We start from the raw sequence: 19859 nt of genomic DNA, 5'->3' as shown, positions 1-19859 counted from the left end.
TGTGCCTTGGGGAAGGTACCTGGCAGCACCTTGCTTGGCTGCAGGTGAGTGCAAAGGGAAAAAATAAAAACCAACACAGCCCATCCAGTTCTAGGAAGAGAACAGAGTGCTGATGAAAGGATGGGCTCTGGGTTAGCCAAAGTTCAGTTAAACAAGATTGCGCCGCAGCGCTCTGTAAAGGGCTCCCCTGTTTGGTTCATCATCAGAAGCCATCAGGAGCTGCTGGGCAAAGCCAAGCACTGCAGTGCCATCCGAGGAGAAAGTGAAGACCAATGGTAAAAAAAAAAACAAACCTCCAGTTCATTTAGGCTAGTGTAAGGTCTGGAGTTGCTCACGCACGTTTTTCCTCTGAGGTTAATTAACCAAGTCATCTTCAGGGCGATGTCAGGCACTTTGACTAAGTATTTGCTTTACAAAATGTCCCCAGGTGTCTTCCAAGATTACATGAGACTGGGTTTGGGTAAATTGCTGATACTAAACAAAGATCTGTCATCTCTGGCTTCTAGACACATCTACAGGGACTTCAACTGCACGGTGTTACACATTTAAAGCAAAAGAGTGCATATGTATATATTAAACATATATTTTCAGGCTCAAGAAACCTTGAATTTAAGCAAAAAGAATCACGAGCAGCCAGTAAGTCGCTGCTCATTCGCCTGTGTGCTCCACTGACTTAGAGCAGGAACATCCTGCTGCTGGGGTCAGCAGTGCCAGGATGGCAACTTCTCAAGGTGCTGACACATGCAGTGCATTCCCTTGCCAGAGACAGGCTGTACTGAAGCACAGTAGGAATACATGCAATCCTTGCCAGTGCTCAGCTACTGGTAAACGACAGAACAAGTCCACCTGGAACCCTGTGTTGGAGATGCTCTTGCTAGCGTTGCTCCAAGTGTAACTTGCTACAGAGCAAGTGAAAGCGGGGATCTGAAAGCTCTAAAGTCAACTGTTCAGAATAAGAAATAGGCAAAAATACTGTCAAGTGTAATCAAGAGTTTCTACTAATAATGACTCGTTGGAAAAGCAATTAAAAAATACCAAAGCAAATCATCCCAGCGGTCAGGACAGCATACAGAGAAGCCTGCAACTGAATACAGAAAGACAGCACAAGTGAAGCATTTTGGGGATGGCCAAAGAGGAAAGCACGCCGCATGGAGAACAGGCAAGAGAGTGCACTGGAGAATTCACTCATACAAACTGAGAAAGTAAAAATATAATACAGGAACACTCAGAATTAGAAGCTTGAAAGGACACTCCATCCTGCAGCTAAGCCTGAGGCGAGTTCAATATCGCATCCTCATGAGTTTGAGGAAGAATCAAGCAGTTACAAGGAGTTTCTGAGCAGTCTTCTACTTGCCTCCTGGGTTCCCAGACTGTAGCTCTGGCAAACCTTTTTGCTTCTTGGGGACTGGTCACAACTTGACAGTGAATTATACTGACTGCACCGCACAGTTGGAGAGAGGGCCCGAAACTATTTAAAAACAAAGTATGAGAATCTGTGTTGCAATCTGTGCTTCTTTTTAAAGGCATTCTTCCTGAGTTCCTGAGCTTTAAATAGTAACTCCTGCAATACCATCAGGATGTAAGCCTAGCTCTGCAGGCAAAGCAATGTCTAGCCAGATCAGCGACTTCTGTCTTGTTCCCTGTTTTTTGTCTGGGTAACACTGGCAGAATCCAACACAGATCAAACCAGTGATAATAACAAATGAAACTCCAGGTTACGCTCTTCCATCGCTCCCCTGACTTCCTCCAGTGCAGCAGAGCTGTGAGTGGCCTCACAGGTTTTTTTGGGAGCAAGCCTGGTGTCAGCTCAGAACTCAGTGGCATCTATCAGCTCACCTTACTTGGTGCCACACAAAGAGCCACAACAATGAGAGCAAACACAAGCAGCCACGGGCTTGATCCCAAGCCACACAAAGCAGCACCTCTTCATCCACGTCTGCAAATGCCAGAAAGCTGCAGGCGTGTTTAAAATGCACGTGTACGTCTAACTGAGCCTAATAAATGCGAGAGAGAAAAAGGAGCTAAAGAAAAAAGGTTTTGGAAAACGTGGTGGTACGTATACACAAAGGAAACCTTGATAACTTAAGTTTAAAATATGTAATTACATTGGCCATTATGAGTTAAATTAAGTGATGTTGGAAGCAATAGTCTTTAGGAAATGACAATCATTTTTAAAGGTCAGCACAAAAGTGCAACCAACTTGCCTTTCCTGGCAGAACAAACATACGATTTGAGGTTCAGATAATTATATCACTCTGCACAGGAGAGAATAAATGCCTTCATCAGAAACGAAAACTACTTAAAAGCAGAACATCAGAATAATTTGTGGTACCATTTTTACAGGAGATCAGAGACTGGATAATTGGAGCTATGCAAATTAATGGCCTAACCTGAGAAGCCTTACTGAAGTGTGCAGAGCAGTGCACGCAGAAGTACTCATTAAAGTCAGGGGGCTACTCATGCCAGTGAGGGCAAGTTCAAGAACTAACTTTCTTTCATATTCTGCTACGAAGGAGAATTAAATGTCATGCTTCGGGACACAGAATGAGCTGCTTGAAGAAGTCAGGGAGGGCACTGTTTCCACTTTCATGTGCAGTAATGCACATCAAGTTTGAGTAGTATGTTACGCTGCTTTTTTTCTTTACCTTTGAAGTCTCAGGTAGTGGTCACAAACAGAGACAGGAAAACAAATTATACATAAAGAATGACAGGCTATCCGGTCCTACTTCTGCCCAGAGAAAGCATTAGCCCCTTCTATACGGTATTCTGAACATGGAAGTGATGAACTATTCCTCTGTCTGCTGGACAGTAACTGATCTCATAGGAACCATACCTGTGTCTAGAGCAATCATGGCTGGCTTCACTAGGATCACTGAAAGAGGTTTGTTTTTTCCACCCCACTCACCGAATGATCACAAGAATTCAAATCTCAACTTCTCTGAAATCCAAAGCACATAACTGTGTTAAAATCAGTCTCCAAAGCAGTCACTTATCAAACAGATGGGTTCTGCCAGTGAAAAAGAAGCCTGATGCACTTTGCTTTGCAAAATCCCCAAGGCTTTAATTTCCTGCCTTTGAAAGAAAAGTTCAATCCCAGCGACTAAGCTATAGTATCCACCTCCAAAGACACAACCACTGATAGACTGCTTCAGGAAAACAGAACCAGCCTTAGCAGGGCACACATGCTCACATTTGAGATATCTGCCTTTCCTTTCTGTGCCTGCACGCTCAGAGTAGCAGGCTCTTTTTTCCTGCCACCGCAAGCAAATAGTGCTGGTTAATTAAACAAGTCCTTTGCGCGGGTAAGAATGCATGTGGGGAACAGTAACTCTGCTTGTCTGAAAGACCTCTCCTTGGGAAATAAAGAGGGGAGGAAACAAGAGATTTCCAGTTTGAATGTGGAGAGGGCTTTAAGTTTACTATTGCCAGGGAATGCAAGGAACCGCTTTCTCCCTTGGCAGCAGTTAATTGTGTTTTCCCTCCTCTATCCATCCATCATAGAAGAAGAGATCTGCTAGAGATGCAAGGCAGTAGAAAAAAACCAAAGCCTTAGAGTCTGGACATGGATAAACGCCATGAAAAAAAAAAGTTTAACAGGTGAAATACACTGTACATCGTTCATGCCACTGCACTGGTTTAAATACATGTATGATACTACATAAAAGCAATGCAGGTTTTTTACCTCTTATTGTAGGCCATTCCTTCCTACAAGGAAAATAAATCTTAACACTCAAACAGTGCCTTTCCAGTGCAGCACTGTTCTCCAGGCCTGTATCCTTACTGTTACACTCTAACATAACTTTAATGGAACTCAAAGGCACTTTTATCTGAGTGAAACATACATCCTTTGGTAGGAAACGTTACTGTGTACTCAGAGTCTTGTGTATGATTGACAAGGCAACTTAAACAGGAGAAGGGAAGAGAGAGAAGAACGAATAATCTCTCAGAGCAGGACCACGCTTCCATTTGTTTTCAAAGCAGCACAGTTTGGGTCTAAGAGTATTAGATGCTCAAGTTTCATCTGGTTTGACTGTGAGCTGGAGGATTACCCTTCTTCATATTCTTGGCAAAAGCCAAAAGCAAGAATAAGCTTGGTGCTCTGACTGGCTACACTGGAAATGCAGTTCTGCAAAAATTCAAAGCTGAAATATCAGCAGCAGATGGAGACTTGAAAGGCTGATTTGCAAAAATTAGATACTACCTGGACTTTTAGGGAGCTGATTGCACATTGCTTCCCACCCAGCAATTAACAGCTACAGAACAAAGTCAGCTTTAATGCACCACTATCACTACACCATCAGTATTTAATTCACAGTGCTGATTTTAATGATGCAAAAAAAGAGTGGGTTAAATAAGATTAAATGGATAAATCATGAGTTGCTCTCACTGCAGCATTTTTTTTCTCCTTTCCTCAGGGCGTGTCACATGGCAAAATGTTCATTCACAAAACATCCTGGGAAGAAGGCAGACTTCAAAATAAGATTGCCTAATTACCTAATGTGGGCCCTGAAAAGTTGCACATAATTAACTTTTATCTGTAACGAAAGATAGTGAAAAAACAGAAAAGTTTGTGATGGAAAAAAAAAAGGCACTTGTAAGCCCTTGCTGATTTAAAAGGCACTTGTAAGCCCTTGCTGATTTAGGAAGGATGGTTACTCCTGACCTTAAATCTCTGTGGGGAGACCAACGTCTTTTCTGCATTTCTGATTTCCGTGAGACAGAGAATTGCACTCATCATTTTTGTTTGGGACGAAGAGTGAATGGGTATGAAAACGCTCTTTGCTCTGTTTCTGCACAGTGACAACTTGAAATGATCCACTCACCTCACTTTTCCTAACCCACAGGCACAGAGTCCCAGGCAGAGTGCTGTGGAAGGAGGGGCAGCCTGGCACGAAGCCCAACCTGGATAACTTATGGCATGAGATTACACAGGGATTGGAGAAGGTGCGGAAAATACAGCTGACAGATACAGCATTTGGCACGCTGTCCTTTTTCAGTAACACTGCCTCTATCCTCCTTGCATCTAAATCAGCCTTGTCACAGCGTTATGACTTGTCCTTTTTTTTTTTTGGAGACACATAATTAAAAGTACTATGCTGTGTTTCTATTGATTTTTTGCAGGCTGTTTTCTGTCTGAACTACAGGGTGTCTGCCCCTTAAGGGAATGCAAAAGCAGGACAACAGGGCACAGGATGACCAATCACATTCTCAAAAGATGACAGGATATTATAGAGCGCACGGACAGCTGAGATACAGCCCCTGGACAGACAAGACAGGACACGGGGCAGAAAAGCACAGTGTGAAGCAGAACAGCTACCACAGCCCCACTGACTGGTTTCCAGTGCCCTCACACGTTACCTGTAGTGAACCTTGGCTTAGTGGGTGGCTCCTGTACGGACATAGGGAAGGTGGCTGAGGCGGGTGAGGACTGTGCGCGGGACAGGGGCCGATGGCCTCCAAAGGAGACGGGCATGCCGGCTGCCTCCAGCGATGCCTGGTAGTTTCTCAGCTGGTGAATGCGTTGCTGCTCCAACAGGAGGGCTTGCTGTGGGGAAGAGAAGTCCAGCACGTCACGTTTCTCTGTTCTTACTACAGAAATGAGGCCTACACGCGATCGTATAAATCGAGGAAATTGCTTGGCACAAAGCATGGTTGGCAATGGCGTCAACCCCTCAGGGCAGCACTGTTATGAAGACAGTGCTCCTCTATGAGGGACTGGAAATGTCTCTGAGCTGCAGCCAGTGACACATGGGGCACACAAGAAGGCCCTGCAGTGCCAGGGGAGATGGCAGGGAGCAGCTCAATGCAAACGTCTATGCAGGGCAAGCGATTTGCACCTGATTCAGACATTGCAACAGCAAGCCTGGCACCAGTCTGCCTTCCCTAGCCAAAGGCTGCAGATTTACTCTGAGAGCTACGTCCTGGCAGTGCTTCATCAATCTGTTCTTGGCTGCAGGGGCCATGCAGGGGTTACATGAGGCTCAAGGTACAGTCAGGCACTAAGGGCTGCAGAGACAAGCAGAGAGCACTTCAGGTCCCTCCAAAGAATTGTAATTTTCTCACTCATTACTTGCTACCACTGCGTTCTCTGGGAGACTGCCATGTAATTGGGAGGTAATGTTAGGCTACACTGTTAATGGATTTCCTGCTTTTAATCCGGAGCCTCTGGTCTTTACCACCAAAAGGGAGCGCACCAGGGATCTCTGGGATTTGCAGTGCTGAAGAAGGAAACCCCTCCAACAAAACCACTTTGTCACTCCAACCCTTATCCAGCCCTCCTCTGCAGCAGTCAGTATGTTTTAGAATGTTAGAGTCATAAAACAAAATCCCCTGCTAGGATCCTTTGCCTGAGCATGCTCTCTGCTAGTATGTAGCACTCAAAAACTATTAAGATACACGTTGTCTTCCCAAATAAATGAACATAAAGTAGTTGAGTGGCTGTGAATACAATGACTGCAATTTGTGCAGATTATCCAGATTCTCTTTGGGGACCTCTGAATTGACAACGTGACTTCAGGGAAGGATGGCATCAATGGGTGCTTTGCCCCTATTTTCTCCATGTTGAAGCTGTAGTAGTCACAAAAAGTCAGTCCTCAAACGGTCACTGTGAAAATACGGGGACTTACTTTGTAAAACAATTGCACTGCTTTCTTGAAGGCTATTTTCCCAACCTCCTCTGTCATTGTGTCATCACTCTCACCAACACCAAGTCCTGTCCTCTCTGTAGACCATGTGCAACTACGCTTAGATGTGTGCCTGCAAGTGCAGGCCGTATAATGTCCAATTAGTTTAGTACTAATCTTCCTGTTCTCTACACACCAAAGGGAAGCTTGGTCCTAATATGATGATTACAATCCACCATTCGAAGGCAGGGAAAATCTTCAGCTATTTTTTAGGAATTTGGGTTAGCTGTATCAGTAACTAACAGATTTCTGACATCTACTCCTAGCAGCTGGAAGTATCTGTGAGGTGTGAGCTGGTTATCGTTTTGACTTTAATCCACAGTAGCATACACAGATTCAACCTGTCACTCCAGATGCTGCTAAACAACTCAACTCCAGGAGCCCCTAGCTGCATTCTGAGCTCACCTGGCGGAAAAGCAGCTCCTGCTCAGCCTGCCTCTGCCCAGACTCCAGCTCCTGCTGTGGCTCAGCTTCCTCCTCATCGCTCTCGATGGGTTCTTGCTTCACCTGCACCATGTTGGCCAGCCCTGGGACCTCCTTTTGGCTTGAGACTCTGTCGCTGTACGGCTCCTCCAAAAGGGCCTGGTGTTCTCGAAGCTCTTCTTCTGTCTCCTCCGGGTGGCTTTCATGCTGGCGAGCTGGCTCGTTGGGTTTTGATATTATCTGCAAGCATGCAGGAGGTTAAATGACAGTAAAATGTAACTCACTGCAGGTCACGTCGACTCTGTTCTCCTGAAAGAGTCAGCTTCACGAAGAGAGAAATCGTGAATTATAGCTCTTTGTTTATAAACAAGGACTAAAAAAGTGCAACAGAAAGGTCACTTGAGTCTCAACATTAAGTGCTATCAAAGAAGTGAGGACACTGAACTGACAGCATCTCTACAGAAACCAAGTGCAAGAAGAGCATCGTTCTAATCAGACCTTCCTAACGAGAGGTAGCGAGCTTCTCTGAACGTGCCTGCTAAAATAAAGGGAACAATATAATTTCCACTCTAATTCAACAAGCACAAACTTTCTGCAAGTGGATGGGTGAGGTCAAACACTCAGAGCTTGGTCTCAAACTGCTTATGATTTTTATTTGGAGCAAAAATGTATGTGCACTATTTTTAAATCCAGCGGAGGTAAATAGATTAATGTCCTTTCTTTTCAAGAGTTCAGACTGTACCCGTTTCATAAGCTTATATAAAAAAATGCTGAACTTTGAAAGCTGTCAGGGCAGAGCTTTAATAGGGATTAGGTCATTGGTATGAAAAGCAATATTGATTTTAAATCTAATAAAGCTAAATCAAAACATAGCTACTGAACACATGCAGGAGTGACTACTTGTAAGTAACTCATTCTCTGAAGACCATTGACTCAAATCTGAAACTAAGTCTTTTTCCCTTAATGTAAGAAGAGAGGCTCTGCCATATCACTTAAGCAAAGAAGATTTAGGCATAAGAAGGCCATATTAAGGATTAATTGCCTGAAAGCATCACACCAAGGCCAAGCAAGAAACTTTATAACTGCAGCAGAGGGTGTCAAAAAACTGGGGTTCAAAAGTTCCCTGATCATTGGAGCACTGCAAGGATGAGGATGCAGGGCTAGAGCTTTGTGTTCAGGCATGTGATGAAGGAGGAAGCTGCACTGCAGCCTGGTGGGGAAAGCTCTCAGGCCTGTCCTGGGGAATTAGCATACCTGAGTGATCCTCTGAATGCCTCCTTACTAGCACTGTGTGCAGTTAGGGTGCCATGACCCCCCCTGGAGCATGGAGATTTGGTGGAATAACTCAAATGACTGGAGTGAAATGATGGAGGGATACTGGCCATATAGGAAGGACAGGCTGGGAAGTGAGGAAAGGGCCCTTTACACAGAGAAAACAGCAGGAATGCATGGAGTTCTGCATCTTGGTATGGGGCTGGGATTAGCCAGGAGCTCAGAGCTCAAGGTAAGCAGGCAGACCAAGATGTGTGCTCGTGTAATGGGTAGGCTGCTGTAGACCTCTCGGTCAGATTGTAGTAGATGAGGGCTACTTCCAAGTGATGATGGAATGTGACACCACGGTGGAATTCAAGTGGGAAGCATGGTGAAGAGCAGGACCACAGCCCTGAATTTCAGAAGGAGAGACACTTTACCCTCCTCAGATATCTGCTTGGAGTAGCCCCGTGGCTGTAACAAAGGCAGCAGAAGGCCAGCATGGATGAGCAGAGATCTCCTAATTGAACTTGACACAAAGGGGCAGTATATAAGAGGTGGAAGCAGGACAGGTGACCCACAGGAAAAGGACAGTGTTGCTACATGATCTTGCATGGATGATATTAGGAAACCCAAAGTTGACCTGGAATTGAATCTGGCAAGGGATACGAAGGGAAACAGGTAAAAGGAAGATCAGGGAAAACGTGGCCTGCTGCCGAAGAGGACCTGGTAACAAAACACACAGAAAAGGGTACAATACTCAACACCTTCTTCACCACTAGGATGGGCTTTCAGGTATCACATGCCCCTGAGAACAGTGGGAAAGTCTTGGAGGAAAGAAACCGGTGGAGGAAGACCAGGTTTAGGCAGTATTTAAACTAGACATGACTAGGCCTATGGTGTTTTCACTCACAGATGACAGAACAAGAGGCACTGGAGAGAAATTAAAGCACCTGAATTTCCTTCTGAACACTACATAACTTTTTTTTAATTAATTATTTGTTTTACTGTGAGGGTGGTCAAACACTGGAACATATTACCCAGAAAAGTTGTGGAGGTCCCCATTCTTGGACATACAGCAAACCCAGCTGGACGTGGTCCTGGGCAGGCTGCCCTAACTGACCCTGCTCAGACTACACGATCCCAAGAGGAGCCTGCAAATCTAAATCATTTTGCGATCAGAACTTGTTGAGGATTTTTGTGGGTTCTCTCCCTAAGCCCCTCATCACTCCAGTTTCATCGCCGCATCGCTAAACCAAGTTAAGCTAAGGCAGTTCTTCAATCAGTTTTCTTTAAGCTCACCGAGGCTTGATGAATATAATCTGGCTTAAAGGTAATTTAATCACCATAAATCATCACCACCTTTTTTTTTTCTGCTTGGAGCACAGGTCTCAGGCGTTGAACTTGATACCTTTTCAACTTATGAACTATGCAAGGTGAGTAATTGCTGGTAAAATAACTTACAATGTCATTGGCAAATCTAATGGAAATGAGAAGCAGCATAATTCCCTGGGAGTTTAAAATTATTCCGATTCCATTAAATCCCAATAATTTTATGAAAAACACGTTGTAAAATGCTACAGTGAAGGCTGAAAGATCAAGTGGCCCATGACAAGGTCACTTCAAACATTCTGTTTGCTGTCCCAATATAAACTGAATCTGTCAGTATGTCACTTGTTCTAGCTGCTGCAACCCAGTTCTTCTTAAAGGTCAATTCTGCAAAGAAAGCACTGTTACAAACAAATTTCACACAATTCACAATGCTGTGCACCCCAGGTCCATAAAATGACTAAAAAAGACTTGAAAATCCTCCTTTTTTTTTTCGGTAATTCTATGAGCACATGCTCATGTTAAAACCAATATGTTAATTTAAGGAAAGCTATGGTAATCTAAGTGCAGAGGAATGAATATAAAGGTAAGAGAGCATTTAGAATGGTCACAAATGTTATCTTAAACAGTAAACGATTATGCAGTGAACCATAAACAACCCCTTCCCTTACTTAGCTCTCTCATATCCTTTTGCAACGAGGTTACTCCTCTATTTTTAAACACTGTCACCTCTGGCAATCTCACACTGCCACCACAAAATACAGAGAAAGGCACTCTGCTCTTGGACAACAGAAATAACAACTCAATTCACAAGCAGTATTAAAGAACTAGGCCTCAGATGACCACATTTCTTATCTACCTCTTTGAAATATGAAGAGTAGAAAGAAAGAAAAAAAAAAAAGCATAGCAATTTTTGGTCTCTATAAAAGGAAATTCAAAGAATTACTCATTTTTTCCATGAAATGCTTCACATAGAAAAATTAAAAGGGGGCTCGGTTCTTTGCTAGTAAGATTTCAGTTGGCATCTGTTATATCTACCACTTACTCTGTACCTACTGCTTCTCAGTACCTTTTCTATCTGAATCCAAAAGGCAGGTAAAGAACTCCTTGGGAAGTAAGTGCAGAGATGAAGTATTTCAGTGAGACTCTACAGCAAAGCTTCCCACCAGAAATCTCTGATTAAACTGTGCATCTCTGAATCCTTCTCCTAGAACACAAGCAGTTACAGAAGAAATTTCTGGTCCTACACATATAAAGCACGCAGCATATCCGGGGGGATGGAGAGGCTTCCCTGTTTGGGTCGTGGGGCCAAACAGCGGTTGTTATCAGCTGGGACCCCACTCTCCTTCACTGGTAACATCAACCACGCAGAGGAAGAGAGAAGAGGAAACCTCCCTTTCCTTCCTCTGCAGATGAAAGAGGACACTCAGGGGAGAAAGAACAACTCTGGAGAGCCAGAGAGGCAGCCTTGGTGAAAATGAGAAAAAAGAGAAGATGAAGAGACCATAAGGGCTCCATGTTGCTCAAGTTAGGGATATGGCTAGGAACTGGGAAGTGAGAGACACTGGAGAGGGTACTGGCAGGGATGCTCAAGGAAAAGGGAAGCACCAGCAGGGAGGCACAAGGCATCCCGCGAGGAGCAAGCACGCGGGCAAGATTTTGGAGGAGAGAATGTATTGCTGAGGGCTTGAATTAACCACTCAGACACGGAAACATGAGCCCTGCTCTTCTGGCTATCAAGGCTGAATCCTCTCACGTGAGGAATGACTGAGCTGCAACAAACCAAAGAACAAGGACTGCCTGGTGGGGGGGGAAGGAAGGAGAGCAAGAAGAAAATGCTTTGGCATGAGTAGAAGCCATTTTTATCCTCCCTCTCTCAAATAATTGGAATTATGGACTTGACTCTATCAGGTGTGTCTACACGTGGCCAGCTTTGCAACAACAACCCATAGAAAAATGGCTCCTGGCAAAACCCTCTTAATAGCATGCATGCAGCAATAGGGGCATTTCTTGAAGGAGACAAAAACTTCTTGTTACTTTATCCATCGGCTTGAAAGTAAAGAGAGTGCAGGAGGAAACTGTCTGAGTGATGACTAATGACCACGCCAAAACAGGTTTCCCTTAAACTCTTCAATGGATAACAGCCCGTGCTGAACGCTGCACGATACAATCTATGGTGTATTTTTCCAATAGTACAAATTGAACATTATACATTAGAAAGCACTCCAGAAGTCACTTGAGGCTAAACAGCCAACGTGTTCCAAAGAAGGAAAATTCAGGAAATAGCAAGGTTAAATTCTAGGTGTTAGTAAAAACGTACCCACCCAATGCTGCTGTACCACAGACAAGCCCAGGCACTGTAGTCTGGCATATACACATTGCCATATACATGCCACAGCTGGAGAAACCCTGCTCTTTCCAGCGTGCTAAAAACGGGGTTTACCCAGGAGAACCATAATTTGACCACAGAAGCTCTGTGTTAATCTGCTTAACAGTAACAATTCAGGACTAAAAGGCAGATTGTCTGATCTACGAGGGCTTCGTGAATTATACATTCAGTGGACTAATGCCAAAATGCTCATCTTCACTCCAGAAAGGTAAGAAGTTGAGTCTTCTGGCACAGGATTTATGAAAATCTCACTTGCCTATTTCTCTTCAGAACGGGAATTGCTGTTTCAAAACCCATCATGCTGGAGAGCTATTCAACTCAGAAATAACCACAGAACACTGTCCTCCTGCCTCTCCAGGCTCCAGAAGGCCAGCACAACAAAAATACCCCAATGCCAACCTCTAATGACACAGACCCACAAGCAACATGCTGCTCCTATCTCTCACACACACAAAAAAAAGGACTACAATTTGCATCTTAGAAGAGACTGAGGTCTGAAGAGAAATGGTCCTTACTGAAATGATGCCAGATCTGTGTATGCCTTTGCTGCACAGCAAAATAACAGTCCCTCACCCCCAGCAGAGCTCCTCCGACCATGAAATAAAACCTGCAAATATTCCCAATGAAAGTTTGAATGTTAAACATGCAAAAAAGGTGGGAAACACGAGTGTGTGTTGGGCGTAATGTAAGGTCATTTCTCCAGTGTACCTGCGTTAATGTATAGCTTTTTTTTGGTCTGTTTTTCAGGCTTGTTTTCTATTTACTGTTCCAGGGCTCATGCCTCATTCAGATCAAAGGTTGCACACAGCTCAGTTAACAAGGAGCGATCCAGTAGCTCATCCGGAATCTTCTTTACTGGACCAAGTCTGGCTCTGGAGAAGGGGCTGTTAAATCTTTGTATGGATTGGTGGCATGATCATCACTAGAGCACACGAGTGCCCTGCAAACGTTACTGTGCTTGAACTCACAGTGACTTGGCTGAGAGATGGGAGGTGCACTCAAGCAGCCCACAGGGCTCTGTGGCACTTGGGGAAGGCCAGCTGTGCAGCAGCCCTTTAGCCCTTCCATCAATCCCCTTGCTGCTCCTCGTCTGCTCTCCATCTGTCTCCATTTTTAAGGGAATGGTGGCTTTGGGGGGGGTGTGAGTGCTTTGCTTTCCCTCCTCAAAGCAAACACAAATGCCACCATCGGGTGACAACATCAGGTGTGCAGGGCTACAACCCATTCTACACAGAGCCCTCATGCTCCCCCCAGTTGTCAAATCTCAAGTTACTGCTCCACAGCCTCAGGCAGCAGAATCCCCTCGATGACTATTCTTGCTCTCATTAACCAGGAGCAAAACAACCTATTTTCCTTAGCTGCCCCCTTGGAAACGACGAGACTCGTTTTAGCTTAGATCTAATCTGATGTAGACACCAAAGAGGGAGACGTTTAAAGCCCAAATCTTCAAGTCAGGAAAAAATCACAAGCAATTGGAAAGAGTCTCATGTTATTTACAGGAACTATAACCCAACCCGAACAGACAGTGCTGTCAGTTCTGCTAATAATTAAAAGGCAGCAATCTATTACATTATTTTTAGTTGTGCCCTCATGCTCCTGCACACAAGGGTCTTAAAATATCTGTGTGTCTGGGAAAAGTCTTCTTCCGTGTCAGCACTTGGATGCTGTCCCGCGGGATAAATTTGCCACACACACACAGAGCTAGCACCAAAATGCTTTTAACTCATTGCTTCTATAAATCAAGCACACGGAAACTGCCCGTGCGATGGGTTTAACTGCACTCCCCCTGTACATGTGCTGCATCCCCGGGCTAACAAAGCTGAAATTCAGGCTCCTCGCACGGCACGCTCTGCAGCTTCTGGGAGGTCCGAGTTGCAAGCCTGAATGAGCTGGGGAGCTACGTCACAGCGAGCCTTTGGACACTTCCAAGTGCTGGCAGTGGAAGTCCTGAGAAACTAAAACAAACAAACCACTGAGCCGAAATGGACTTCCTAACAAAGAAACCCTACCCAGAGCCCCGAGCCTGACGATCCCGGCCCTAACGTTTGCTGCACGGAGCGTGGCAGGAGGGAGGGAAGGGAAACGTCTCAGCAGCTCCCAGCAGCCCGGTGTGTGGGGCCAAGCCGAGCCCAGGGCTGGCACACACACTGCACGGTGGCCACGATCCAGAAGTACACGATTGACGTCAGCAGCTTGTGTAATCATCCTGCCTTCGCTCCAGCCCGTAAACAGCACTTTGGGGGGCAGGAGTGTGTGTGTGTGGGGGGGGACTTTCTTTAAATTGTCGCTTTCTCCTCACTGGAAAGTTGTTTTCTGCTACTTCTTTTCACCCAGCTCAGTAGTTTCCTCATACGACAGGAACGGTGGAAAGATTTGGAGAAATCCACCATAAATCAAACTGCAGCAACCTGAAAGGTAGGCCTGCTGTCTCGGTTGTCCTCCTGAGCCTGAAGCCTACCCGTGGGCTTGTTTTGTAAAGAAAGCCACGACTGGAAGTAAACCAGCACCATTAGAAGGGCCAGAAAACTATCGTACTGCTTATGAATTATTTCCCCCCCTTTCCTCGCAGCTTTTTTATGCTGTAAGTCTATCCACTGACTTTGTCTTCTGACAACACCTCAGCTGGGGCCAGCTGGCACGGCTCCCTCCATACCACCTGTGATCAGATCTCACCCTTAGAAACTGAGCTTTACCTTCTGATGGGCTAAAACACAAGGACAGATGTTGTCTTTTTACATGCATACCCCAGCGATCATCCCCAGAGCAGCTTCGTTTGAGCTTTAGCCACAGCACTGGGATGCCCAACTGTATAACGTACAGTTATGTACACCAAACGTACACACAACAGTTATTATCCCCATCCTGACAGCTTTTTAAGTTCTCTTCTACGAATCTGACAAAGATCTAGGTGTGGGTGAATGGAAGCAATGACAGCTTCAAGAAGTGTTACTGCAAAGTTTGAACCGTGCTGCTTCCCACTACTTGTAAGAGAGGTACCGACCCTCACTGTGGTGACGTATGCCCCCATCCTTGTTGTGTTTCTCAAAGTCACGAAGAAGAGGCTCAAAGATGAAGGCCACCTGGTTACGGAGTCAGACACCACATACACTACAGCACGAGAAACCACCACAGTGCTGACTACAGCTGGAGTTGACGCCTGTACGAGAAAGAGAGGCTTTAAAAGCGCCGTGCCTACCTTGTTGATGTGCAGTTGTTGTTGCTGGAATTGCTGTTTGTGTTTCTCCAAGAACTGCTGGTGCTGCTGCTGGATCACTAACTGCTGGAGGGCCTGGGCGTTCTGGGGGAGGGGAGCAGACTGCGTGCGCCCCAGTGGGCGATGCTGCCGGAGTTTGTGTATTGAAGGGGAGACCCGTTCTCCACCAACCAGGGACTGTGCGTGGAGGGGCAGTCCTGAAAGATACCAGTCTGAAGATAATATGGAGGAAAAAACAGCAGAGGAGAAAAAAAGGAGGAAGAAAGGAAGGGAGAAAACGTCTGTTGAGTAACACTGATGGTGACAACGATTTATAACGTTAAAACCAGCCAGCTCACCATTTACAGCTGAAGCATCCTTAAAAGAGAACAGATAACAATTAATGACCACTGGATGGAATAACACTTTTAAATTATTCGCTTGCTCGTTTACTCAGAGATCCTAAACACTATTTCATTCTTAATATTTAGCAATACCTTAAAGACCCCTCCCCATCAGTCAGCGGGTAACATCAAGGGGATGCACAGTGGTGGCTTTGAGGAGTTGAAGTCCAACAACTTGCCCTGGTACAGTGAGTAATCCCAGCTTCACTTCTAGGACAGCACCAGCCCTTGCTGCCAACCCTGCAGCAGCTCTACCTTATAGGATGCTCTCAGACGTGATGAAGGATGATGGCTGATGATGGAGTTGGTTCTCCCTCTAGATCATGAAGGAAAGCCCTCGGCTGTGCTATAACTGCTCTGCAGAAATGACTAAGGGTGAAGATGTTCACGCAACAAATCGTTCACCGTGTCTGCTTTCGAAAAACACGAATGCATTACAGGAATTAGAGAGCCAGGAGGCTTCATGATTTCTTTAGAAATAATTTAGAGGATAAAGCGTTACAAAGATTTCCATCACTGTCCTGTATATTCATGCCAGGAACTTAACTAAAACACAAGGCTATTCTGGGATGTCATGGGTTACTCATACACCCCGAGCAATTTGGGTGTCTCCTAGATGACTATCATGTGAAACCTACCTGAGCTCTTGTAAGGGCATATCTGCAGGAACTGTCCTCTTTCTTTCAGCAGTTCTTGGTAAGCCAGTTCTTGCTCTGCTCTCTTAAGACATACCCTCACATGCTTCTTAGAAAGCTGGGATGTGAAGACACACCCAACACAGAGCCAAACCCAAGGGTGGAGTTGCGGAGGGTACGCCTTTGCAAGCTACACCTTGGGACAGAAAGCCCTACCTAGTGTGAATGGCTGTCTCCCTAACATGGATAAGGCTGCACACCGTGCAGAACAGTGAGAACTGCTCTAGGCTTGGAGAAGTTGAAAGAAAGAGCAGAAGTGTGCAGCCAGCTGAATGCAGTTCAGAAACACCTGCAAGCTCCTGGCCCAGGACAATGCCTCCTTGTCCCATTAATTGAAAGAGCCTTCCTACACAGAGGAAACCAATTCATTCAGAGGCCTCTTTTCTTGGGTCAATTTACCCTCTGCTTTTCTGAAAAGAATCACTTAAAGGAGTATCTTGCAACCCTGTGTGCGTGTGTATATATACATACATACAGACGTAAATATACACGTGTGTGAATATATAATTTGGAAAGATGCGGTCCATATTCCTTCGAGCAAAGTCCAAGCCAGACAGTACACATGAAGGGATCCTACGTATTTCTATGGGACATCCTGGGAGATGACTTGTCTCCAAGCAAATAACTGCAGTCCTCCTGTGGAGGTTTTCCAGGAAGACATAGTGATCCTACTCAGTAAATGCATGTCGATCTGACAGGTATGATCCAGAGTCATCTGGTGCAAGAGCAACGCCAGATCTAAGGAATTCTGCTCTAGTGGGGACACAATTGCACCGCCTAGATGCTATCACCACTTTCTAGTCAGGGGGAACCACGTATCGTGCTCCAGCTAAAATTCAGAAATCAGATTTGCAAAACCAGTGCCGAACTCCTAAAACCAGCACGCCCCATTCCAGCAGGGACCCTTAGCTTCCCAAAATCCCCACGTCTAACTGCACGGAGCCAGCATGCTGCACGCTGGATAATGCTGCAGTAGTCAGGAGACTGTCTCCAGCACCGAAGGCTACCAACAGAATGCTAATAACTCCACTTCGCTTCTGAGGAAGTTGTAAGTACTAACTGTAGTCTGGCAGCCAGTCCACTTAGGGCTTTTGAGACCGCGTGTTAGCTTGCTCTGTTTCAGTTGCTGCATCTGGAGCGAGCGCTTCTTGTTGCTGCTCTGCTGCACGGTGAATATTTCTCCTTGGTGTCAGCTTGTAACAAGCTGTAGCTGCTCTAAAAACACCAGGCAGTGCAGGTGGACTAGAAGGAATACATGTAATAGACTGGAAACAGATGGAAGCTTTGAGAGAGGTGGAATAGGAAACAGAACAGCACTCCCAATGAGCTCTTCAATGCGAATACCAGCACGAAAGGAGACAAAAGTTTTGGTGATTCGATAAGAGAGGAAGTCTCTCTTGCAGTGACTCTGCTTGAGAACACCACACTTCTGTGCCTCAGACTCTCCATGGCTCATGAGCTTGTCATGACCCCACCTATATTCCTGGAATTCGAGTTTAAAACCAGGCACCAACCAACCACAGTGCTGTCATGTTTCAGCAGTCAACGTCTCTCAGGAATTTCAGAGGATCACACAACGTTTTGTCTCGGAAGGGGCCTTCACAGCCCACCCTGCCATGGGTAAGGACACCTCCCCCAGGCCAGGCTGCTCACAGCCTCATCCAGCCTGGCCTTGAGGGATGGGGCAGCCACAGCTCCTCTGGGCAGCCTGCCCAAGAAATCTTCCATGAGAAATGGAATGAAAAAAATACAAATAAAACACGCCTGTGACTTAAGCAGAACATCCTTTGTCCCAGTACTACACGCTGCAAAACAGAAACGTGTCCTACTGGGAAATACTGCTTTGAATCCATCCTATTTATAGCAACACGCCTTCCCACAGGTACTTAATTCAGAAAACATGACACAGGGAGTGATTCAAAGCAATTAACATACTGCAAACGGAACATATACAAACAAATACAATCTGTTGGAACGCAGTTGGTTTTGCCACGTTTTTGCCATTTGTAATAATGATAAAAAGCCAGTATTTTAATCTGAGGTTTTGTGAATGCGTGCTTGTACACGGAATAGAGAGCATCAGTGATAAGCAGGAAGGGTAATCACACAGCACAACATTTGTGTTGCCTCTTTGCTCTCTACTCGAGCGATATTCGTCAAGCTGTTACAGCATTAAGAGCGGTGTAGGTCTGCAAGTAAATGCTATTTAATTTCATTTTGCCAAAATGAGAAGGCATCTTCTTCCCGCATCTGGGTGATATGGCTACCCCAGGTGGTAACTATCCATCGTCTACACTGGAGAGCCTACAGATCTCTAAGTTAAACCTACAGAATACATAGATAACGTACAAGAGCCTGTATGTCAGGCTTGGAGCATCATCTACCACGCGCTCACCTGTGACTAAGGGAGTTTGTGCAGTCGGCTGTTCCAGTAAGACCATGTGCTGCAGAAGAGGGTTGTGTGCGGTTCCCCCATCTCTTTCCAACGTTGTAGTGCTCAAATAGGGAGTGAGGTGGGTGCCAGGAAATAAAGAGATGCGCTGCTGCAAGGCTGGGATGGCAAGTCTCTCAGCATCCTGCTGTGCCGATCCCCCCTGCAAACACACAGGTGATGTCAGGGTGGGTTGAGGGAGAAATCAAGCGCCGATTCAAAGACAGCACTGCCCGTCACTTACGCTGGAAGGACCAGTTGCAGGCAGTCCTAGTGTGATGTTGGGCAAAGAAGGAGATGTGTAGAGTGGAAGCTGTGTCACCGAGCCCTCGCGATTCACCAGTCGGTGAGCCAGGCTGGTCTGCAAACAAAATGGAGAACATTGTCCCAGGGAGACACCGATCAGAGGGAGGACCCTGCACAATGGCTGTGAGGGCCCATCACGAATGTGCAGAGCAGGAGAGGTCACTTCTGACACTGGGGATACTGAACGAGGGAGGTAAGCTGTGCTTCAGACCAACCTTACTCCTCTCTCCACAGCGTTTGCCCTTCTCGAGCTAGAACAGATTACCGTAGAAATAAGAAAGGCATTACGATGGTGGTTGTTTTCTTCAGCAAATCACAGACAATTTATGCTACTTACTAGCACGCTTTAGCTTAAATCAAACCTCAAACTTTCATCAAAGAGCCTTTTTATGCAGCTCTTCCCCGATTTTCAGGACGAAATGTGAGATTTACTGAATTACCTTGCGGCCATTTAAAGCAGGAGCACTTAAGTGAAAACGCCTAATTACAAAATGAGATTGATCTGAAATACTTGGTGGAAAGCCCATTATAAAAATTACATTATTTTAAGCTGCCTGATTTTTCTATTAAGAAACGAGTGTTCTGTTCGCTTAAATCAACTTCAATAAAACTTAAATAAACAGCTTAAATGAAACAGCATTTGGATTTCAGGAAGATTTTCCATAGAGTTTCTGTTATATTAACTCAGTTGCTACTGTGGAAAAGAAGTGATAAGGATGAATCTAGTACTATACTGTAGGAATAATGTATGGTAT

General features: G+C 45.3%; 1 protein-coding gene across 9 annotated transcripts in view; it reads right to left on the bottom strand.

Annotated features, from left to right (window-relative positions):
• The window catches only part of HDAC4 (histone deacetylase 4), a 194022-nt gene that overhangs the window by 41671 nt on the left and 132492 nt on the right, over nt 1-19859 (bottom strand). For 7 of the 9 annotated variants that reach the window (XM_065750742.1, XM_065750744.1, XM_065750746.1 and 4 more), the window contains 5 exons: nt 19043-19159; nt 18763-18961; nt 15272-15501; nt 7089-7346; nt 5359-5545 (listed from right to left, as the gene is read on the bottom strand). In XM_065750742.1, coding sequence (XP_065606814.1) covers nt 5359-5545; nt 7089-7346; nt 15272-15501; nt 18763-18961; nt 19043-19159 — 991 coding nt within the window. The remainder of the gene's footprint in view (nt 1-5358; nt 5546-7088; nt 7347-15271; nt 15502-18762; nt 18962-19042; nt 19160-19859) is intronic. The other 2 variants (XM_065750741.1, XM_065750748.1) reach the window with 1 other exon arrangement.

The sequence above is a fragment of the Cyrtonyx montezumae genome, unplaced genomic scaffold (genome assembly GCF_038088225.1).
Source record: "Cyrtonyx montezumae isolate F1298 unplaced genomic scaffold, pur_monq_1.0 scaffold_7, whole genome shotgun sequence".
NCBI classification, from domain to species: domain Eukaryota; kingdom Metazoa; phylum Chordata; class Aves; order Galliformes; family Odontophoridae; genus Cyrtonyx; species Cyrtonyx montezumae.
This window is presented reverse-complemented; position numbering and strand designations above follow the sequence as displayed.